Source organism: Stenella coeruleoalba (assembly GCF_951394435.1).
Source record: "Stenella coeruleoalba genome assembly, chromosome: 1".
Classification (NCBI taxonomy): Eukaryota; Metazoa; Chordata; class Mammalia; order Artiodactyla; family Delphinidae; genus Stenella; species Stenella coeruleoalba.
Window position 1 is genome coordinate 116,109,594 of NC_137169.1, and position 24,318 is coordinate 116,133,911.

The 24,318-nt window shown below is 43.0% G+C and overlaps 1 protein-coding gene across 7 annotated transcripts; it reads right to left on the bottom strand.

The window, feature by feature from the left end:
* Positions 1–137: 137 nt before the first annotated feature.
* DEDD (death effector domain containing) lies at positions 138–10,397 on the bottom strand. 7 transcript variants are annotated; one of them, XM_079934425.1, is made up of 7 exons: positions 10,278–10,386; positions 8,535–8,567; positions 6,285–6,388; positions 1,841–2,229; positions 1,530–1,637; positions 1,071–1,217; positions 138–515 (listed from the first exon to the last, which is right to left on the bottom strand). In XM_079934425.1, the coding sequence occupies exons 4-7, from the start codon at positions 2,163–2,165 to the stop codon at positions 139–141; spliced, it is 957 nt and encodes a 318-aa protein (XP_079790551.1). In that variant the 5' UTR covers positions 2,166–2,229; positions 6,285–6,388; positions 8,535–8,567; positions 10,278–10,386; the 3' UTR covers position 138. The 7 variants fall into 7 exon arrangements, with proteins under 7 accessions (XP_079790551.1, XP_079790553.1, XP_079790554.1 ...); XM_079934427.1 differs by lacking the exon at positions 10,278–10,386 and adding an exon at positions 10,118–10,196; XM_079934428.1 differs by lacking the exon at positions 6,285–6,388 and having other exon boundaries at positions 10,278–10,397.
* Between the last annotated feature and the right edge of the window lie 13,921 nt (positions 10,398–24,318).

The window sequence follows — 24,318 nt, forward strand, 5'->3', positions numbered from 1 at the left end:
ATTTGTCTTTTCCTTTAAAAAAAAAAAAAAGGCAGGGGTGTGATTGGTTGGAAGGGTAGAGGACAAACCCCAGAACGGTATGTAAGCTCCAGAGGTGGGTGGTAAGAAGTCCCCCGAGAAGTGAGAAGGGGAAAAAGGTCAGGGCAATGCTTGCAGCATCAAGTTCCTCAGGAGTTTCTGTCGGCCCAGCTCATAGTCCTCCTCGTCCACATTCACCAGCAGCTTGATGGCCTCGTGGCCCACAGCCTGCTTGAGGGAGTCTGTGATGAAGACACCTTTAAGTGCCTCTAGTAATGAGCCATTGATATAGTCGCGCCAGAATGCATCGAGGTAGGTGAGCTCAGAGAACTTGATGTCACAGATGATGGAACCCAGGTCCCGGGACTTGAGGATGGTGTTGGCCTGGTTAAAGCGCTCAAACTGGCGCTCAAGTGGGTCCTGCTTGTTAGAGAAGACGTTGCCCTGCAGAGCAGTCTCATGCTGGCAGTATTCAGCCCGAACCCGCAGTCTGATGTCTGTGGGGAAAAGAAGATATGCAGAAGAGGTTGCAGTTTACAGCCAAGTCTGAAAGGCTTGAACAGCAATAGAACAGAACAGCAGAGTAGCAAAGTTGGGAACATCACCTGACAGCTTCTCTACCTCTTCCCAGGACTAGTTCTTTTCTGTGTACCTCTGAAATCCTTGCCTGAACTCAAGAGGTTCCCTTAAATGGGCCATGCCCAGGTCAGATTACTTCCATCACTCACAAGTAGCACCTTGATTCTAGGAGATATTTTCCTAATTAACAGACACAGAATTTCACTTTAATACTCTATCATGACTTGGGTCATCCTACAATAAGGATGTCATAACAGCATCCCTTTCATCTAGTATTACCTAGAAAGAGTTGAAATGTACTCTGCCACAAAGGTAGAGGAGTTCTCCTCCCAGAGACTATACCATTCAATCTCACTTTGCAACAGCAATCAAACTGAGCCTTACACTGAATAGAATAACTGCCCAGTATTCCAGCAGTTCTTTGTATTTCCCTTCAAGTCTACTCTACCTCTAGAACCCTTGAACTTCCTCACCGCATGTCTGCTTTTCCTTGGGATCTGGTGTCACTGACTTCCGGCGTTTTCGCTGGCTCCCAAGTGTGGCTCTCCCTCGAGCTGGCCGCTTGCTACACATCTGAGGGCCCGAAGTGGGGCAGCACACCACAGGATAGTGGGGAGGCACTGACCAGAGGGTAAAAAGGGAGACATAGTAGGGTAAAAGCAGAAATTCAAACAGTTCACTTGGAATGAGGAAGGATCATTTAGACTTAGCACTAAAAATAGTATCAATGATGTGACCTGAAAGGTGGACACAATGTGGGAACAATTACAGGACCCAGATGAAGCATTAACACCTCATCTGATTTTTTGGGGGCCAGATATGGGTGGGGGGGGGACACTGTCCTTTCATTTAGGCTGGCAAAACTGGGAAAAGATGGGTCCAGTGTCCTCTTTCTTGATTATGGAAATTAGGGGGAGTTAATATTGTCTCACCTGTTTTAGGGGGGTGGGGAGGCCTCGGTTCTGGATCGCTGAGGGCTCTGGGTGTCACATAGCGAATTGATGTCTCTTCCAGATATTTGTCTACAAGATCAGGGCACACTGTAGGGGGAGAGGGGTTCACTCAGGAAAAGATACACCCTTCCCTTCTCCTAGTCCAACCCTCCAATGGGCCTCATAACTTATTCTCCTCAGTACTCCCCAGCGTCAATGCCTCCTTCTGCTTGGACCCCCATGATGCTCACACAGGGCCGCCCACAGCTCTTCCCTGATTCCAGTGTCCCCAGCCCCCAATGCACCCTCACCAGCCCGTCTCCTCTTGAGGGTGACGTAGGGCAGCAGGTCATGGCGAGTGATGATGCGCAGCAGTTGCAGCACCTGGCGAAAGTTACTCTCATCACAGCGGCCTTGGCGCTCCAGCGCCAATAAGAAGTCACGTCCATTTCGGATGAGGCCACGCTCGTGGTCATCAATGACATCAACAAAGAGGAAGGAAAGAACTCGTACGTCTCTGTGTGTCAGGTGGGTGCCCACGATGTCAAACATGCGATGCAGGCTATACAGCCCATGCTCTTGCTCACCATGCTCTTCGGGCCACACCTGGCTTGCCCTCCGCTTTAGGCCCGCCATGCTGGGGGCTCAGGTGCACAATGCTTTCCAGAATCCCTGCTCAGCAGCTGCAATCCCCACTATACTATAAGGAAAAGGAAAGAAACTGTGAACCACTCAATGTCAGGAATTAGTCATCCATTCCTATATTCCCAGAGCCCAACACAATGCCTGGCACAGTGTAGTGCTTAATAAGCATTTACTAACTTTTACAAAGTATTTATTTATTTATTTTTTTGACTGCACCACACGGCATGTGGGATCTTAGTTCCCCGACCCTTGCATTGGAAGCACGGAGTCTTAACTGCTGGACTGCCAGGGAAGTCCCTACAAAGTACTTATTAAAAAATACAGCCTAGGGCTTCCCTGGTGGCGCAGTAGTTGGAAGTCCGCCTGCCGATGCAGGGGACGCGGGTTCGTGCCCGCGGAGCGGCTGGGCCCGTGAGCCATGGCCGCTGAGCCTGCGCGTCCGGAGCCTGTGCTCCACAACGGGAGAGGCCGCAGCGGTGAGAGGCCTGCGTACAGCAAAAAAAAAAAAAAAAAAAAAAAAAAGAATACAGCCTAGAGCTCTGTATATCCAACAGATGCTGCCCTAAGTCCAGATCTTACTGGAGATAGATAGTAACTTCTGCTAAGTAAGACTTGTTAACTGCAATTTTAGCGCTACATATTCAGCAGAATTTTCTATTAAATATTACCCCAATTGTTCCTCTGGCCTCCAAAATACTGCTTTTGGTCCCTTGTGCTCTCCCTGCCAGCACCCCCAATCAATTCATCCCTTAAATGTAGGTGAAATGAGGAGAAGTAGAGAATTCACTCTAAATTCTAATATAGAAGCTGCATCAGATGAACTTAGGGGCCGACAACAGGGAAACTGAAAGCCTTTAGGGTTAGTACTAGTGTTTTTTATTTATTTATTTATTTTATTTTATTTATTTAAGGCTGTGTTGGGTCTTCGTTTCTGTGCAAGGGCTTTCTCTAGTTGCGGCAAGCAGGGGCCACTCTTCATCACGGTGCGCAGGCCTCTCACTATCGCGGCCTCTCCCGTTGCGGAGCACAGGCTCCAGACGCGCAGGCTCAGTAATTGTGGCTCACGGGCCTAGCTGCTCCGCGGCATGTGGGATCTTCCCAGACCAGGGCTTGAACCTGTGTCCCCTGCACTGGCAGGCAGACTTTCAACTGCTGCACTACCAGGGAAGCCCTAGAACTAGTTTTAATTCTGCCTATTTCAGGACTTCCCTGGTGGCACAGTGGTTAAGAATCCGCCTGCCAATGCAAGGGAAACGGGTTCGATCCCTGGTCCAGGAAGATCCCACATGCCATGGAGCAACTAAGCCTGTGAGCTCCAACTACTGAAGCCCACACATCTAGAGCCCATGTTCCATAACAAGAGAAGCCACCAAAATGAAGTCTGCGCACCACAACAGTAGCCCCTGCTCGCCGCAACTAGAGAAAAAGACCATGTGCAGCAACGAAGACCCAGCGCAGCCATAAATAACTAAAGAGAAAAAAGAAAAATGGGACTTAAAAAAATTCTGCCTATGTCATTAACAAACTGTGTAGCTGTGTGACCTTAAGTCACTTAATTTCAAAGTCTCACTGTCCCCGTCTACAAAACAGGGATGAAAGAAATTACTCCTCGAGTTAAGAATCCAATGAGAAGATGCATGTGAAATCACTGTAAAACTTATCTAAATGGTTAAGAGATTTCAAAGAGATAAGCATCCTAGCCTCTGCAGCCAGACTCATCCCTCCACAAACCTAACCTCATTTTTCCAACAATCAAACCAAGTCCAGGAGAATAAATGCTAAGAAAGTTAATTAAATATCCACCAAAACTCATGGATTTAAAACAATAAACATCACTAAGCTCCTAGGTTGAGCATTGTTGTAAGTCTCCTATGCCACCTGTACTCGCCTGATGTTCACACACCGTTTGGATATGTCACCTTCTAACCTTTCCTCATGGTTGTCATTTACCAATCCCCTGTCAATGACCAATCACAGTCCTACATTTATTATATATTTTGGCATTTAATTCACAAAGTTCCTCCATCATCCTGGGTAATATCAGTGACCCAGCCAATAACCAATCCTCAAGTCCAACAACTTTCACCTCCTCTCTAGCCACTACTATTTACTGCCCTGGCAGAGAGTACCACCCAATACTGCTCCACCATCTGACCACAGCCTCCAATCACCCAATCAATTATAAATTCCTGTTGATGCTACTTTCTACTTCTTAAATCTGCCTCACCCTTCCACCTCTACCATGCTGGTTCAGGCCCCAGCAATCTCTCACCTGGATTACTGCAACAGCCACTCTAAGGCTGTTGCAGCCACCAACCCTAACCTGCCTACATCAATCACCCACGTCCAGCTGAATTATCTAAAACGCACAACTGACCACATCACTTTTCGGCCTAAGACCTCGCTACAGTCCCCTCCTTACCAGTAAGAACACTCCAAACTCCTTACCCAACACACCAAACCTTCCAAGATCAGGCCTTGCCTACTTTGCCAACCTCGTAACTCACTTTTTATTCTCTAACATTATCCGTTTGTTTATAGTTCATATACGTCATACAATTCATTTCTCTGTAACTTTCTTCAGACTATTCTCCTTGCCTGAATGCCCCTCTCCCTTCTCTTCCACACCCCCCATTACCACCCTTTTTCAGATGGTTAACTCCTACTCATCCTTTAAGAATCAGCTCAGATGCCATCTTCAAATTCATTCTCTACACCCCCATGCTGGTATAAGTAGTCCTTTTCTGTGCTCCTATGGAACACTGTACATATTTCCCTTAAACCATTTATCGAAGTGTACTAAAATCATTTGTGTATTTATTATCCTATTAGATCTTAAGCAACTCATGTAGAGGGCCTAGGTCATTTTCATCTTTATGTGTCTAGTGCCTAGCAATAGATGGAGGCTGGCATATAGTAGGAGTAACCTGTTGTTGAACTGAAATGAATCTCCAAGAGATTACCACAAGCGACACCAATTAAGAAAAAAACTCAACAAAAATCCAAGAGAGAGAGGACCCAATTAAAAGTACATGCAACTCAGGTATCATGCATATACTCTAACTGGCTATAGCCTCCCCCACACTGCAAAACTACCCATACCATAGCATCCTACTCAACAGCGAGACAGGCCGTTCTGTCCATTTTATACTCCAAGAAACTGAGGCTAGGTTAGAAAGAGAATAAAATTATAAACTACTTCAGAAAAGTCAAGCTGTTGGGGACTCAGAAAAATTGAAGAGCAAGTAGGACCTGGTTCTCTCTTTTAATCCTGAAACGAAAGCAGAGAGACTCATACCCTTAAGAAAAGGGGAGGGCTTCCCTGGTGGCACAGTGGTTAAGAATCCGCCTGCCAATGCAGGAGACATGGGTTCGAGCCCTGGTCCGGGAAGATCCCACATGCTGCGGAGCATCTAAGCCCGTGCGCCTCAACTACTGAGCCTGCGCTCTAGAGCCCGCGAGCCACAACTACTGAGCCCACATGCCTAGAGCCCATGCTCCCCAACAAGAGAAGCCGCTGCAGTGAGAAGCCCGCACACTGCCACAACGAGCAGCCCCCGCCTGACGCAACTAAAGAAAGCCCATGCGCAGCAATGAAGACCCAACACAGCCAAAAATAAATAAATAAACAAATAAGAAAAGAAAAAGGGAGGGCCACCCTGTAATCACCTAGCCCCATACCATGGGTTCAGATAGATGGACAGGAAATATAGCCCATATCTAGTTATGAGAGCCCAGATGTCCCACCCAAAGCATGGGAAACAACAGGGAAAATAGCGATTCAACTATTGACTGGTTTTCCTCGTCTCTTCCTCTCGTTTCACCTGCTGCAGTCACTGGCTACAAATAGAGGGGACTGAAGGAAAACAACTTCTTGCTCATAGCAGGTAACATGAGAAAACTGAATCTCCTTAGAGCCCCTACAACTTCTCCTTGTTCCCTATCCCACCTGTTCCCCTTGGCCAGCTGTTCATTATGTGGATCCCATAAAAAACAGATGGGCAGGTTTCACATTCAACCAATCAGAAGAGCAGGCTGCTTCAGAGCTCCCTAATTCAAAGTGCCCTGACTATAAACCCCAGGAAATTAGGAAATATTGTCCCCACATACCTGGTCACTGGAAAATGAAGCAGAATACAGGGAAGCACTGTGGTCCTAATTGTGTATCAATGGATGCAATTCTACAATAGGTCTCAATCCTGAGGGTTAACTCCCTAGATTTGAGGAAAAAACAGCCACCTTTAAGTCGTAGATCCTAGGCTGGATCAAAGTGACAGGAATTATCAGAGCTTCTAGGTCAGTGGTTCTCAACCAGGAGCGATTTTGCCCTCCAGGGGAATTCAGCAATGTCTGGAGTCATTTTAGATTGTCATGACTGGGAGGGTGGTAAGGGAGGGTGCTACTGGCGTGCAGTGAGTAAATGCGATGGATGATGCTAAACATCCTATAATGCACAGGACGGCCTCTTACAACAAAGAATTATCTGGTCCAAAATGTCAATAATGCTAAAGATGAGAAAGCCTATTCTAGATGGAGGGTCAAAAGGAGAGACAGCATGTCGCTTCCATCCTATATCTGGAAAAGGAAGTGATTTGGTCCCTCCAACCCAAACCCATCAAACAATATTCCAGAAGAAAAGCCAGTCAGACAAAGACTCATTTAACTTAACTAAGGAGTTCCATCCCACTCCAACCTTGGCTTCTCTATCACCTGCTGTTGCCATTTAGGTGAACAGCAGGTGACAGGACTACACTCCCTTCCGCCCCATCCCAGGAGGTCTAATTTGACCTAGTTCAATCTAAATTTCTGTGCAGATCAGAGAAATGCCATCCTCTGCAAGACAGACAGAAAGGATCCTGCACTTAAACCTTGCAGCCATCTTTAAAGTCCCAAAACTAGACCAAAAGCAGACCCTTCCTTGTTAGGCTGCTGATCAGACTTATACTGCTTATGCAATGAAGCAAAAAGAGGCAGAAGTTTCCCAAGGCCATGCTTGTCCTTGGGAGAAATGTCAGGAGGCTGGCATGCAGACTAATAGGCAGCCCTCCCCACTTAATTATCATCTAGGATGGTGAGTTCACTCACTCAGCAATCCAGATGGGGGTTCCAAGAATCTATCTAACTTCAGCACTAAAAGAACGTGGCCAACTTCCCCTTAAACCAAAATATACTCAGCTTTCTGTGGCAGTGAATCGAAGGAACTCAGCTTAAATTATACAGAGATCCTAGATGAAAAGTATCAGGGCAGTGAGGAGAATATACCCCCTCTAAAAATGAAGATTAGAAAGAACTTCAGAATCTTGGTGCCTGAAACATCGCCAGATACCAAGAGACAAACACTCCAGTAAACAACAGTCCTGATCCTGCTGGCTGATTTGGGTCTATTTGAGAGCCTAACGTATGGATCACCCTTAATAGGTTCCCAAGACTCATTCTTTATTCTGATGAATTGCTGCATTTCCTGGAGCTGCAGGGTTTTTTGTTGTTCGCTTTCTTTTGGGAGGAGGTCCAAGCCAGCCAAGGGCCAACAAACAATCTATATGTATCTACAGGACTTCCTCTTGACTAATCGTTATCTATTAGATTTCTACTTCCATGCAAAGTCTAGTCTCATCCCAACCAGGGATGAGATCTGTATTTTTTGAGGTACTCGATTCTCTCAGAAGCCCTTAGAAGTCACATGGAAGAAATAAAAAGAGTGATGTCTCGAAATGAAAACAACAGTCTAGTTTCATCCCAAAAGAACTAGAGGTATTTGACTCTCTCAGAAGCCCTGTGAGAGGGAAAGTCATGTGGAAAATCTAAAAAAGAGTGATGTCTTGAAACTTGAAATGTAAAGGACATGGAAAACCTTAAAGATGACTAAGACAACTACATAAAGAGCTTTCTTGCTGGTAGGACCAAGAAAATGTAACCAAATATCTGGAAGTCAGAATTACAAACTGTGTTTTCAAAATGAAGATTCCAGAACAACTAGGATAAAGAGTAAGCTAGAGGAAAAGCCTTCCCAGGGCAGGTGCCTCCGCAACCCTCCAAGGCCAACATTTAGTAGACACTGTACTAGAGTACAAAGTTCCATATGTTTAAAAATGTTTCTCTCAGAGCTGACCACGAAGGCTAGATAATAACAAAACAAGGCTGGAGTCTTGCCCTAAGACACCTAATTTCTGTTCTCCCTTCCCTCCTACCAATCTCCGGTGACCCAAAGGGACAACGACTGCAACACATCTTACCCACTGAAAACCCATTTTCCCTGTCAGCTACCCCATTACTGAGCTCAACTCCCAATATGCCATTTCCATTTCATGCCATTTCCACTCCCTTCCATTGTTTGAAAACAATAAAAAGTTCCAGACTTACCTCTGCAAGAAACTTAATTTCCCAGGTCTCTTCCTAGCACAAGGTTCAAAGCCAGCAGCAAAGCAAAAACAAATAAGAGGGGGAAGTGTCAATTTTCAAGCTTTATTTTGAAACCTCAAAGAGGTAGTCAATCTCAGCTGCAAAAATATACAGACAAGCCTAAAGCCATTTCAATTGAAATGATCCACTCCAAGCTAAATGAGAGAACTCACTTCCATCAAAGTCCCCAGGCTTCCCTAACCTTCTATTACCCAATTCACAACACAAAACCAACTCCAAGAATTTCCAGTCTCAGTGGCTTAGGGCAAGAAAGGTCCCAAATTCAACAACTTGTGGGAAAACCAATTATCCTCTGACACCTCACCTGACTCCTCAATTCCTTATGAGGCCCACCTACTTTGTTACAGTATTAACATTGACTTTCATCTTTAGATGAACTAGGAGGAAAGTGGTTACAGCCAAAGAAGGCACTTTCTTTCCGTTACTTCACTTATGAGACCAGAACTATCCTCCAAATTCTCACACACTGTGAGAACAAAATATCCACTGAGGCAGCATCCAGTCAAACATCTACATTTCACCAGGGAACATTTTTTATGTATGAATACTGACCCCCGCTCCTAGCACTTAAACAGCAAAAGAAGGGTCTGGAAACGAAAGCACTCATTTAATTAGCATGGCTGCCTAGACACCACCCTGTGTTTTCTGTTCCCTGCAAACAGCGTTCCAACATAGCATGGCTGTTTCCCCATTCTGGCATTGCTAATTGTTTAAAACTAGAAAAGTCCTTTACTCCTTCCACACTCCAGCGATACCAGGCTCCCCATTTTCTCTTCTTTTTGTAACCAGGAAAAACAAGGGAGCAGTAAGCTAGGCAGCTTCTGGAAATCCAGTTGAACCCTCATCCAACCCCAATTCTCCAAATCCACATGACCATTCCCTTCTGCCCTTCCACCCTAGTAAAAGCTAAAGGCCTGGCAATTAGAATTGGCTGTAACTGATGCTGATTAACTCTGCTCTCTCTTCCTTTCTACAGGGGAAAAGGAAACCCCTGAACCTCTATCACTCGTGCAGCTACACTGTCCTATCTCCCATCCCATTCCCCTTCCTCCCAAACTTTCTTCCTAGTCTCTCACTTTCTCCATTACCTCGTCACACCGACACGCTCTCCATTCCCCAAACCTCCGTCCTCTCCTTTTCCACCCAAATTCTCCCCTAGGCCCTTCCCCCTCCCACCTCCAATTTAACACTTTCAGAACCTCCCCCCAAACGTCTCAAATCCAATCTTCACCTTTTCCCACCTCTCCACAACACCCCTTACAAGAGTCCAGTCCTTCTTCCAACCACATGCCACAAGCCCCCTTCCCCTTCACACCCTCGGCCCCTCGTTCCCGTTCCTACCCCCTCAGCCCGGCGGGACTGCAGCCCCACTCCCCACCTCGGCCTCTCTAATACCCCTAGCCTGGCCCAGCCTCGGCCCTTGTTTACGCCCCTCCCCTGCCCCACTCCTCCGCCTCGACCCTGCCCTCTCCCACAGTTGCCACCTCCCCCGCACGCCCCCCTCGGCCGCTCCCCTCCCCCACCTTGCAGCGTCCCGTCACCTCCCTCTCTTCAGGTTCTCAGGCTAGACGTCGCCACCGCCTCCCCCTCCACTTTCCTTCCCCAAGCCCTTTGCGGCCCCGCCCGGCCCCGCCCCGTCCCGCTCGACTCCCCCTCCCCACTCCGGCCGCCCCGCCGCCTCACTCTCGGCTCAGGCTCGGCGCCGCCATGTTGGATCCATCCGCGCCGCTCTCCCGGGCCTGTCTCACGGCGCCGCATCCGGGCTCCAGCCGCCGCCGCCGCCGCCGCGGGCGTGGGGGAGGGGAGAGGCGGGCGGGGGTGGCTGCATCCTGAACAGCGCCTCCCGGAACCTGGCCGGTTAGTGGCGGCTTCGAGACCATAGTGAGGCATGAGCCGGAGTAGCCATGCTAGTTGAGGGCAGCCTGGCAGCGGCATTAAACGGGAAGTGGATAGCTTCATTTCGGTAGCGGAGAATAGAGATTGGCAGCCATCTTGCTTTGGGGCAAGCTGGCAACGCAAGTTTTTCTTCAGTACGGCTTCAGGGCCGTAGTAAGGCACGAGAGAGGGTTGCGTTCTTGAGTGTGGAAACGTTGGTGGGGTGGGAGCTGTCTGGTGTCGACTTCAGGATCCATTGAAAGACTGCGACTGGCAGCCATGACGCATAAGGGCGGAATATTACGGGGGTCGGATTGCCCCGCGAACTTGGGGGAAGGTTCATGATCTGGGTTTGACCTTTGCTCTGAGCTTCCTGGTAACCCGGACGTTCCGTAAACTTGGGTCCGGAACAGAAAGTGCTTTTCAGATGCCCTCTCGGATTTCACTTTTTGAGCATTTGGTTTTTGAGCACCCACTTCCTGAAGGAAGTGTCGCCTGAGCTGAATACTGGACTGTTGGGAATTGAGGGTGGGGGGCTAGGTACCTTCTGGAGCTGCCAGCAGCCTGGTTTGGTTAAAAGAGAGGTAATAGATGAGTCCCGGAGGTTGGGAGGGGCCTGATTACGCAAGGCCTTGTAAATTAGTTTATTTTATCCTAAGGGTAATGAATAGGTTTTGAAGAGTCTTAGCAGAGGTGTGAACAAATATATTTGCGTTTTAGAAGGCTCACTGGTTGCAATGAGGAGAATGAATTGGAGGGCGTGAAGTTAGAGGCAAGAACAATTGGGAAGCTCTTACTCTGGTAAGAGACTACAGCGGTCTGTCCTCTAGAAGTGGGGAGTGCAGATGGGGAAAAATTGATCGGAAACGGGTATGAGGCTGAGGGAGGAATCCAAGGTATTTCCCAGTGTTCTGGCTTGGGCACCTGGGGAATAATGCCATTTTCATTGTTGTTTGGGGTGGGGGAAGAGTGAGCTTTAGGTGCCTGTGGGATATCCATTAGACAATAGAATATTAGATAAGGTGGGTTGGGAGTCCAAAAGGAAAGTTTGGGGGACGGGGGTGGCGCGCCCTAGCGTGTGAATATAGAAGGTTGTTGAAGCCATGGAAGTGACTAAGATGGCCTAGAAAGAGGAATTTGAGATGACATAAGGGAAGAGGGAGGAAAAGAGGACATTGAGAAGGAAAGGAAAGAAGAAACCAGGAGAGAAGTATCAAGGAAACTGGTCAGTGTCAAACATAACAGATCAGGTAAGGTGTGGACTAAAATGTGTCCATTGGATTTTGCAACAAGTAAGTCGTTTAGTAATTTTGGAGAAAGCTGTTTCAGAGATACAGTGGGGGTAGAAACAACATTGAGGTAAATTGCGTGACTGGAAAGGCACAGTGTGTAAAGACAATTTCTTCACGGTGTTGACGGTAGAAAGAGACTAGCAGTAGGGTATAGCATAAGGGAGAATTACAAAGAAAGGGAAGGAGTTTTAGATATCTGTGGGACAGCCAGATGGAGATGTCCAAATGGCAGTTGAAGGTACAAATCTAACACATGGGAGAAAATTATATTAAATGGAAAAAAAGCAAGTGCAGAAGAATACTTACATATTTACACAAGCGTTAAAAAATTACCTATGAAGAGTGGGCCTGGGAGGGATGAAACTTATGCTTTTTATTTTAGATTCATCTTTACTGTTTGAATTTGTTTTACTGTATACATAACATATATTACTTTTATAGAAAACTGCTTTTTAAAAACTCCAATGATGTATAGGCCAGAATTTCGGGATCATGAACATTTCAGTGGTAGCTGAAGCCATAGATTTGGATAAGCTCCCCAGAGAACAGCAGAGGGCTAAGAAGAGTGCCTTGGTGAATTCTAACATTTAAGGCACAAGTAAGAGAGCCCTTGGAGAATCTTTGAAAAGGAACAACCAGTGAGGAAGAAAAACACTGGATCCTAATTGTCACAGAATCAGAAGGAAGAGAGTGTTTCAAGAGGATGGAAGTTATTAAAAGTGTCAGATGTCCCCAGAAAGGCAGCTAACAAGAAAGGTTAAAAGCTAGTTCCAGACTCAGGTTTCTTGGGAACTTGGCATAAAGGTCAAATCCAGATCTTGAACCATGACCAAATATCACGTGGAATTCAACCCCCATGCTGTTCCATCCTTATATATCATGGTTGCCAGTTCCAGTCTTTCAGTGGGTCTTGAAGTCAACACCAGCCAGTTCTGGCACCACTAATATTTCCACAGTCAAGAATGCTTCCTCTCCCATTCTTTACTATGGCCCTTAAGCTGCCAGAAAGAAAAACTTGTGTTGCCAGAAATGGTAAAGTTAAGGAATTGAAAGTAGGAATAGGGGCTTCCCTGGTCGTCCAGTGGTAAAGAATCTGCCTTCCAACGCAGGGGACACGGGCTCGATCCCTAGTCGGAGAACTAAGATTCCCACATGCTGTGGGGCAGCTAAGCTTGCACGCCTCAACTAGAGAGCCCTCATGCTGCAAACTACAGAGCCTGTGCGCCACAACTACAGAGAGAGAAAACGCGCATGCCGCAACTAGATAGAAGCCCACGCGCACTGCAATGAAAGATGACATATGCTGCAACGAAGACCTGACACAGCCAAAAAATAAAAAATAATAAAATAAATAAATTAATTAAAAACAAAACAGAAAGTAGGAGTATAAGTTGTAGTTGAGAAGGTCAAAAACTAGCTAATGATCACGTAGATTTTCCTAAAACCACCCAGATAGGAAGAGTTGGCACAGAGAGGTTATTTAATAGGCACTGGAGTTCTCAGTAAGCATGAGGGATAAAGAGTAGTAGAGCCAAATGGCATAGGCTTTAAAGAAGGAAGAGTTTTTACAAGAGGATGAGAGCACAATCATCTGAAAGTAGCAGTGGGTTGCAAAGAGAAGGATGATACCCTGCCACCCTTTCCTACAGGAGTAGAAGAATGAACAACCTCTACTTTACACAGTTGAAGGGAAGAGATATCCATTAGAAAAAGCCAAAAATGTCTACCCCCGCTTCACCACCACCCCATACTGGAACTCTGTTCTGTTGTAAACAGCCTCCCCTATATTCTCATTTTCTTCGCAGATTACTCGCTAACTTTTCCTAGTGGACGAGTCATCAGGACAGAGGTAGCTAGCTGTGATATATGGAAGGGGGATGTGCCCCACCCACATAAGCCCACAAAAGAGGCAGATGCAGGCACTACTTCTTAAAATAGAATCATGTTCTCTCCCTACCCATGTCCGGAAGTGGTTTGATACTTAGCAATCTTGACATCATGGTAGTAATTCCTTTCCATGAGCCCGTCTCCTAAACTTAACCCAACCCCATTTAGAGGATTAGAGAGGAGAGTCCATGCTGAGGACTCCCTTCTCTAATAGTATGGTGTCCTGTCTGCTCTTTGCAGCCTCTGGGGAAAAGATAGATTGCCTTCTTCACTCAGAATGGAAAGCTAAAGGAAGGACTGGGATTTTTCTTCATTAGGCCTTCAAAGTAATCCCTCTTCCTTTATAGGACTGGAAGGACCTAATCCTTTTCCCTGGGGCCAAACCTTAACTAAATTTTACAAATTCCAGACATTGGGACAGTTGCCTGGCCAGCTGTTCCTAAGTTAGTCCATTCATGACTGCATTTGTAGGAAAGTTTTCTGCTTTGGGGGGGCCCTGGAAATTCACTCTTAAAACGTGAAGCCTTTGGGAATTCCCTGGCAATCCAGTGGTTAGAACTCCGTGCTTCCATTGCAGGGGGCACAGGTTTGATCCGTGGTCAGGGAACTAAGATCCCGCATGCCACGCTGCGTGGCCAAAACAAAAGACAGACAAACAAAAAACGTGAAGCCTTGAGATATAATAGGTGCTGAAGAGATCATAATGCCAGTAAAGAGAGCTGAGCAGATTTCCTGAGGTGAAATGGGATAAATACTAACTAAACCAAGGAGACGGGCACTCTCATGCCCAGCACTGAGAAAAAATATTTCAAACACTAAGATTTTTTGTTAGGTGTAGCTAAGCAGCTGTTCCCCTTTGGCTTAAACTGTACATCATCTCTGCAGTTAAAGCAAAAACTTCATCTCTTGCCTGATGTTCTTTTTCCACCCTCTCCTTCAACTAAAAACTCGAGAAAACTCTCAGAAGATTGAGAACCCTATGTAGGATTCTCCTGTTCCTCCGCCTTTCATGTCTCTTCCTTTATATCAGTTCCTGTCTCTTCCTTGGAGCCTCAGCTGAGATAACATCCCTCCAGCTTTCAAAGACGGGCCCCTCCAACTGGACTCTGAATCCCATTCTTTTCTGCTTCTCAATACACTCTCTTCCCACAATTATCTCTTCCTTCACTAGAATCATTAAACTGACATCCTTCAGCTACCTTTCACATGCTCCCATTTCCAGTATGTCCTGCACTTAATTTTCAATTCACTCTAATTTTCAGTGGTTAGAAACGCCTTTTTTTTTTCCTGTACTTAGAAAAATCTCTTTGTAACTTCCATTTATTGGTCCTATTTTTTTTTCCTCTGGATCAACACATCAGAGCTAAATGTCAGCCCTTCAGATAGCTACTATGTCCCTACTAAATATTTTTTTCCCAGTCAATGGTACTACCAATTCAAATTACAGTAGATCTCTTATCTTTTTTAATCTGAATACTCTTTTGAGGCTGCTGGTCCCAGTCCATGCTGTTCCTCAGCTCTGCCAGAATTAAAATCTTTTTAAACCAGACATCCCCTTAAGGAATTCTATACCCTGTTAGCAACCTATTGTCACAAGTATCCTCTTGACTCTTCCAGGCCCACTCTGATCCCCATGTCCCTGCCTGGGCTTTCCTCTTGAACTTTATCCTACAATGACTTGATGACCTGACAGTCCTCTCTAGGTCTTGGTTTCCCATTAACTCCAAGCTGCTCTAGCTACTCATTTTCACCCAAGCATCATACTTGCTCCTAATTTCAGTTGTACTTCAAACCTAGCTGTAAGCCCTTAGCTAGAATTCCAGTGTCTGCTGGCTCCTGAATAGAAGAGTAGGGACCACAATCAGTCACTGAATCCTAATGATCTGCTGTCCAAAATTCTCCTTAGCCTGTTCCCTTCATTTGCCAGCTCTGACCCTCACTAATATGACTTTGGGCAAGTTCCTTCTCTGAGCTTTTTTTCTCATCTGTAAAAAGGGCAAATATAAAATAACATCCATGTCATAGGTCCCTGTTTTAATGATTATATTAAATAATATATGTGCAGTGTCAACACAGGGCCTAGCTCATTGTAAGCAGTGGATAAATGTTACCTAATATTTATATATAACAATTTTCACCAGGTTTCAGAAATTCAGGAGGTTCTTTGTTAATGCTCTCTGCTGCCCCCATTGGGATGATTTTTCCAAGTCATTGGTTATCCCACAGGTAGGCCATGACAAAAACAGCCCTGTTTTACCAACCCCACCAGCTAATTAGAGAATTAATTCTCTTTGGTTGGTTGTTCAGTCAAATAAAAATGATTCTATATTCTAGCAAATTCACTGTCTTTTTCAAAGAACATATCAGGAAACTGTTATGTTTTCCTGAAGTCAAGATGTACTGTCTCTATGATGTTCTAGTCTGTTAATCTAGTAACACTGACAAGGAAAGTCATTCAGTCATTTACTTAATAAATATACGTTCGGCATTTACTAATGTCAAGTAGTGTGATAGGCATATAGGATAGGATACAGAGTGGTGAACAAAGCAGACATGGTCCATGTCTTCATGGAGTTTACAGTTTACATGGGTAGGCTGACACTAAGGAAAGAAAATAGCAAATATATCATTTTAACTTGAGATAGGTGCTATGAAGGAAAAGAACAGAATGCTGTGGCAGAAAAATGAATGATCAGGGAAAGCTCTCTTTGAGGAGGTTACATGGAAGCTGAGACCCAAAGGACCCAAAGGAGCCAGCCTTCTTGAAGAAAAGGGAGGAATATCCCAGGCTGAGAGGATACCTGCTAAAGGCCCAAAGGCAAGGAAGAGCCGACACCTTGGGAGACTGAATCACATCGCCATGAACCACTGTAGGCATCTGGGGATCGCTGCTTTCTTTTCTATTCATAAAATACTCTTTAATAACTTTTACAGTTTGACTAAGAATCAATAATCTTAGTTTTTTAGTTTCCAGAATTCACCATCTAGAATTTCCCTCTTTGAAAATGTGGACATTTGCTATATTGTGTGTTCCTCAGATGACCTAGACAGAAAACAATTTCACTTACAAATATTTCTCATTTCTAGAATACCATGTGTCCAGGCCCTGAACTCATTTAAAATGCTAAGAATCCTGTTACCATTTTAGCTAATCATTAATGAACTTATAACTAACAAAAAGACTTTTCCTAACTCACTTTACCTCATTTCTTAATGTTTTCTGCCAAGCTTTAGCTATTTGTAAACATTTTATATAGCTAAAATAATAATGTAATTATTATTGCAGATGATAGCTTATTTACACAGATATAATCATGAGAATCAACTTTAAAATTATTACTAGAATTTAGTAAAGTGGTGGTTGGGAGGGGAAGTAACATGCAGAAATAAATATCCCTTATATATAAACAATAAGTTAAAGGTATAATCAAAAAAAGACCCAATAGTGACAAGTCAGATAAAATACCTAGGAATAATTAACAAGAATAGGCAAGATCTGTATGAATGAAAAAAAAATTTTTTCCCCGTGCCGCATAGCTTGCAGGATCTTAGTTCCCTGACCAGGGATTGAACCTGTGTCCTTGGCAGTGAAAGCACAGAGCTCTAACCACTAGGCAGCCAGGGAATTCCCAATATGAATGAAATTTTAAAATGCTACCCACGGGCTTCCCTCGTGGTGCAGTGGTTAAGAATCCGCCTGCCGATGCAGGGGACACGGGTTCGAGCCCTGGGCCAGGAAGATCCCACATGCCATGGAGCAACTAAGACCGTGCGCCACAACTACTGAGACTGTGCTCTAGAGCCCACGAGCCACAACTACTGAAGCCCACGTGCCTAGAGCCCCCGTGCTCCACAACAAAAGAAGCCACCACAATGAGAAGCCCGCACACTGCAACAAAGAGTAGCACATGCGCAGCAACGAAGACCCAATGCAGCAAAACTAAATAAATAAATGTATAAATAAATTAAAATAAAATGCTACCCACATAAAAGAGAACTTGATCAAACGGAAAATAATATCATGTTCTTGGATAGACCCAAATACGTGAGGAAATTTTGTATTGATAAAGGTGTCACCTTAGATCAGTGGAAAGATTATACATACCCTTTAAAATTACTTCCACATGTATTAATAGCCAATCGTAATTAATATAAAATACTAGAAACTATCTAAAACGTAACGGTACAGGGACTTCCCTGGTGGTGCAATGGTTAAGAATCCGCCTGCCCATGTAGGGGACACGGGTTCAAGCCCTGGTCCGGGAAGATCCCAAATGCCATGGAGCAACAAAGCCCGTGTGCCACAACTACTGAAGCTCGCGCACCTAGAGCACGTGCTCCACAACAAGAGAAGCCACCACAATGAGAAGCCCGCACACCACAACGAAGAGTAGCCCCCGCTTGCCGCAACTAGAGAAAGCCCACATGCAGCAACGAAGACCCAATGCAACCAAAAATTAATTAATTTTAAAAATTTTATTAAATAAATAAAACATAATGGTTCAAAAAGGTTGAAAGTAAAAGAATTGGAAAAGATATACTGTGCAAATATAAACCCAAAGGAAATTATATAATAACATACAGTAGACTTGAAAGCAAAAGCATTACTAGAAATAAACAAGGGCACTTCATATCAACAAGTCCAATTTACCAGGAAGTTTTAAATTTGTATGCACTTAACTTCATATTATATAGAGCAACAGAGCTACAAGGAAAAAAATAGACAAATTCACTATCATAATAGGAGATTTAATATACTGCTGTCATCCACTGATAGAGGATACCTCTTTCAGAACCAGTAGACACCCGCCCAAAAAATTAGTAAGGATATAAAAAATAACGTGAGCAGCAAATTTGACTCAACAAGCAGATATATAGTCACTGTACTCCAAAACTTTAAATTACAAATTATTTTCAAGCACACTTGAAACATTTTAAAAACTGACCATAGTGTGCTATAAGGCAAATTTCAAAGTATTAAAATTATACAAAGTGTGTTTCTTGATTTGTAGTTAAGCTACAAATCAGTAACAAAAAAGTAACTAGAAGTTGTGAAATACACTACTTCTAAGTAACCCCCCAAAAAATCACAATTGGAGTTAGAAAATAATTTGAACTGAATGATAATAAAAATATTACATACCAAAACTTAGATGTAACTAAAGCTGTGCTTACAGGAAAATGTATAGTCTTAAGTGCACATATTAGGAAAAAAGAAAAGCTGAAAGTTCATAAGCTTTGCATCCATTTCAAGAACCTATATAACACAAAGCAACTATACTCCAGTAAAAATTAATTTAAAAAAAAGAGCCTATATAACAGTAAATTAAACCCAAAGAAAGCAGAAGAAAGAAAATGTGCACATAGAGATGCCTGGAAGGATGTATACTTAAACTGATAGAAGTTTTTGTCTCTTGGGGTAGGATTTTGAATTAATTTTATTTTTCCGTATTGTTTAAATAAGCTGGAACAAAGTCATTTTCATTTTAAGAGAAAAAGTACTAGAGGAAAACATGGGATATTTTTTTAAAATAATATAAACTGTTGTGGTGACTCAACACCAGAAGTTATAAGCAAAAAAGACTGGTAGACTTGACCTCATGTATGAAAATTTTCCACATGGTTAAAAATACTTTGAACAAAAGCAAAGACAGATGACTAACTGGGAAAAATATTTACAACTCATCACAAACGGCTAACCTCTTTAATATATATATTTTTTAAACTCATACAAATCAGTAAGAAAAAATGAATGACAATTAAAAAGGAGCAAAGGATATAAGAATTTACAGAAAAGGAAATACAAATGGATCCTAAACATATGAAAAGATATTCAGCCTTACTCATAATAAGAGAAATGGACATTAAAATTGTCTTGAGATTCCATTTCAATCATGAAATTGGCAAAAACAACTCTGATTTTTTGAGGGCGAGCGGTGGGGAAACTTGTCATTTTATATATTGCTAATAGTAATACAAATTGGTTTAATCTTTCTAGAGGCAAATTGGCAATATTTAACAAAATTTAAAATACACAAATCTTTTGAGGCAACAGTTCCATATCTAAGTATTTATTACATATGTACAAAATGATGAGTAGGCAAGGCTATTAACTGCAGCACTGTTCGTAATAGCAAAAGACAACCTAAATAAACATCCTGAGGGTCTTGTTGAATAAATTATGGTAGATCCATACAATGGGATGCATCTACAAAAGAAGAAAGAGGGGGAGGGGGGGAAGAATGAGGTAGTTTTGTATGTATTAATATAGAACAGCCTCCAAGATATATTATTCAGTGAAAAAAGCAATGTGCAGAAATGTGAATAGTATGCTATGATTTTTATAAAATATTTTAAAAGAATGTGTGTGTGTACATATTGGTAAGTGCATAGAGTATATCTGGAAGGATATACAAAAAACTAGTTGGAGGGGAGAGGCCCCTGGGGAAGGGAACTAGCCAAGGAATGAGATAAGAGGGAGACAACGTTTCACTCTATATCCTTTTGTATCTTTTGAATTTTGAGCAGGTGTATGTATTACCTATTCAAAAGTAAATATTTTAAAACCATATCTATGTACAATTTTGTGTTCTGATTTTACACTTATTTTATAAATATTTCTCTATAGCATATTCCATATAGTTAATATAACATTAACAGTTTCTAGGAGCTTTCTTCCCTCTTCTGTTATAAATAATGATCTAGATATTTTGTGTCATTAATATAATACTATATTCCCTCATGCCTTCCTGCCTTACACATGTTCTTCTTTCTGCTTAGAATGCCATACTTGCCCTGCTCTCTCCTTGCCCGCACATTCAATGTGCTCATCCTAACAGTTCCAGTTCAAATACTAACAGCCTTACCTGATTCTCAGGAATACTTACTCAGACAGTACTTTGTATACCTCCAGAATAGAGATTTTTTATTTTATGGTAATTGACTGCTTATTAGTTTTTCCTCCCCAAAGAATACGTCTTTTCATCTTTGTTAACCAAATCCTCTGACACTCCCAACCCTTGCCAAGATCTTACTAGCTAGTAGGTTGCAGTTAAAGTCCATAGTTGCAAAATCTCTAGGGATGATACCAACACCTCAGAGGGTCCTGTGCACACATCAGCCCATTCCAGGGAGGGGGTTTGTTATCTCATTTATGTCCCTGCAGCCCTACTGTTTGTTCCTGCAGTCTCTCTTGGTGTTTTCAGAAACACTGGTTCATTACTGATAGCTGTCTTCCCTTTTAGGGCCGTGAATAGCCCCTGCCACCACCTCCATCCCCTCAGATCACTGGTGCTAATTTCACATTGGCCTGGAAATGGTAGAAAGCTGGTTAAGGATGTGATTTCTAGAGCCAGACTGTGCTTGGGCTTGAATTCCAATTCTACCATTTAGTGTCTGTGTGATATAGGGCTTTCTTTCATTGAACCTGACTGTTCCTCAGTTTCCTCAAATGTAAATGAGGCTAATGAAAGTAATTATCTTAAGGTTGTTGCCAGAATTAAAGGATCTAATTTTTAAAAACGTTTAGGACAGTGCCTAGCACACAGTAAGCATTGTTTAAATGTTAGTTTTTATCATTCATTTTACCAAGTTCTCTAAGTGTGAAACTAATTCCCCACGTCATAACAGAGATCAGGTTACAGTTTACAAGAATTCTTTGCTGAAGTCTCCAGAATAATTAAAGGCAATCATAAAGGAGAAAATTTTACAGAAGTGGCCACTCATCTACACTGATCCTCTATAGCAGCAGTCCCCAACCTTTTTGGCACCAGGGACCGGTTTCATGGAAGACGATTTTTCTACGGACCGGTGCGGGGTGGGGTGGGGAGGGGTTCAGGCGGTAGTGCGAGCGACGGGGAGCGGCAGATGAAGCTTTGCTCACTCGCTGCTCATCTCCTGCTGTGCGGCCCGGTTCCTAACAGGCTGCGGACCAGTACCGGTCCACGGCCCCAGGGGCTTAGGGACCCCTGCTCTATAGGGTGGCTCCCTCCCTGTAGGAGAACCAGTATTTCCCTCACCATTCTGAGTAATATTCCAGAATATCAGAGTCCAGACTAACCCCTTAAAGACCAGAAGGAGGAAAATTTTTAATTCATTTCCTAATCCAAGGTTTATTTTCCTAATACAATATTTATTTCTCCTTTTGTCCCAGGAGCTACCTTTCTCCATGATGACTGACAATGGGATTTTCAACTACTTTCAGAGGCTCCTTCATGTACTCAACAGTACTATCCCATCAAAACCATGGTCTGACGTTAGTGTGTTTCCCAGAATTGAGTTTTCCGATCAATTCTGTCAGGTTCCTTTTTATAGCTGTTTTAGGACAATTTCCATGAGGTCAAGGACTCTGCCTGCCTTGTGCACTACTGTATTTCCAATGCCTGAATGTAGTAAGAACTCCATAAACACATGAATTGTGTATGAATGAGCCCTTCCTTTGAAAAAAGATGAAGCTCAGGCCTACACACTCTTCTTTCAGTCTTCTCAACCTTAGCTTCTGATCTCTTGTGAGAATTACTTAAAGCAAGAATCAGCTAAATTGATAATTTAAAAAGAAACTTCTCTAAAGAAGTTTCTCTCTCCAGAGATGCAACTATGCTTACAATAGAGACAGCTGTCGTGCGTTATGAACTCTGCTTTACAAAGTGGTCTAATAAGGTGATTTTCAAAAAAAAAAGGTAAGATGCAGATTTAAGGTGACAGCTTGTCTGATGCTTACCTAACTCATCAAGATATTCCTTTATTTTAAAAATATTGATTGATCACTTACTTTGTGCCAGGCATTACAGTATTATTGTATGAACAAGACTGACATACAGTCTCTACTGTGAGCTTACAGTCTTTCAAGACAATTAAACAATAAAGTGTGATGTGTTGTTACCATAGGGGAAGTATTCTAAGGCTAGAGGTCTTCTGCCTGCACTTGAACAAGAGCAGCTCTGCACTGATCATTTTTATATTTTGAGATTCCAAGTGAGATTTTTTGTTGTTGTTGTTAACCTGGCTCCAATATTACAAAAAGTTTGAAAATTACTGCCATATATATATATATGTATATATATACACATACATATATATATATAAATTTATTTATTTTTACTTATTTATTTGTGACTGCATTGGGTCTTTGTTGCTGTGCACAGGCTTTCTCTGGTTGCGGTGAGCAGGGCCTACTCTTCGTTGCAGTGCGTGGGCATCTAATTGCAGTGGCTTCTCTTGTTGCGGAGCACGGGCTCTAGGCACGCAGGCTTCAGTAGTTGTGGCATGCAGGCTCAGTAGTTGTGGCTCACGGGCTCTAGAGCGCAGGCTCAGTAGTTGTGGCACATGGGCTCAATAGTTGTGGCTCACGGGCTTAGTTGCTCTGCGGCATGTGGGACCTTCCCGGACCAGGGCTTGAACCCGTGTCCCCTGCATTGGCAGGCGGATTCTTAACCACTTAGCCACCAGGGAAGCCCTGCCATATATTTAATGTGAATTTCATTCTGAAAATCTATTATGTGAATGAATGAAGAGACACTGCATATATAGTTACAATCACCCTATAAGCATTACTATCCTCCTTTTATAGGGGAGAAAATGCAGTTCACAGAGTAACTCTCCAAAGTCTTTTCCCTCCCACAGTTTTACTGAGGAATAGTTGACAAATATAATTGTATAAAGTGATGGTTTGATATACATATAAATCATATACATGTGATAGTTTTATATATATATATATATATATATATATATATATATAGGAATGATTACCAAGATCAATATCCACATCCATCACTTCACATAGTTTACACATGTGTGGTTAAGAATGCTTAAGATCTACTCTCAGCAACTTTCAAACATACGATACCATTTTATTAATTATAGTCACCATGCTGTATATTAAATCCTCAGAATTTATTCTTTTTATAACTGAGAGTTCGTATCCTTTGACCTACGTTTCCCCATTTCTCTCTCCCCCGTCTCTAAAGTCTTATGACAATTAAATTGCAAGCCTCATTCCGAATCTCTGCACTCTACCACACCACAGAGCCTACACCCTAAATGGAATAAACCTTTATTTCTCTAGGAGAAAGAACTCTAGTGAGATATTACAAGCTTTGCCTTACCCTTATCCAATATCCAATATTTCAAAGAAAGAAATATATAGCATGCAAATAAAAGACAAAAACCACATCATCATCTCAGTGAATAAAGAAAAAGGGTTTGGGAAAAAAATCCATATCCATTCATGATAAAAACTTTCAACACTAGGAAGAGAAGGGAACTTTCTTAACTTGATAAAGGGCATCCACGAAAAGCCTACAGGTAACATCATACTTAAGGAAGAGACAATGCTTTCCCTTCTAAAATCAGAACAAGACAAGGTTGTCTCATCTCAACACTGTACTGGAGTTTTCAGCCATTAGAAATTAAAGTTGTAGATAGACTATAGAATTGATGATTAATGGGATTTGATCCAAAATTACTGCCATGGGTTGGAACGATTAACACTGCAACAAGATATGTAAGTTAAGGCCAAAAATAATGTGCTTAGGTTTAAAAATCAACTGGAAGATACAAATTTCGCAAAAGGATTACTGGGTACCTACTGTGTGCCATGCACTAAAGAGACATGATTCCTTCCTAGATGAGTTCATTCCAGACCCAAATACCTAAGCTACACTAAGGCA

Excerpts from the sequence above, each read along its gene's own strand:
- DEDD (XM_079934428.1), bottom strand. The coding sequence starts at position 2,165 with ATGGCGGGCCTAAAGCGGAGGGCAAGCCAGGTGTGGCCCGAAGAGCAT. Across the intron at positions 1,218-1,529 it reads TCCCCACCCCCCTAAAACAG|TGCCTCCCCACTATCCTGTG; the intron begins GTGAGACAATAT and ends CCCTCTGGTCAG. Across the intron at positions 516-1,070 it reads CAAGGAAAAGCAGACATGCG|ACATCAGACTGCGGGTTCGG; the intron begins GTGAGGAAGTTC and ends TTTTCCCCACAG.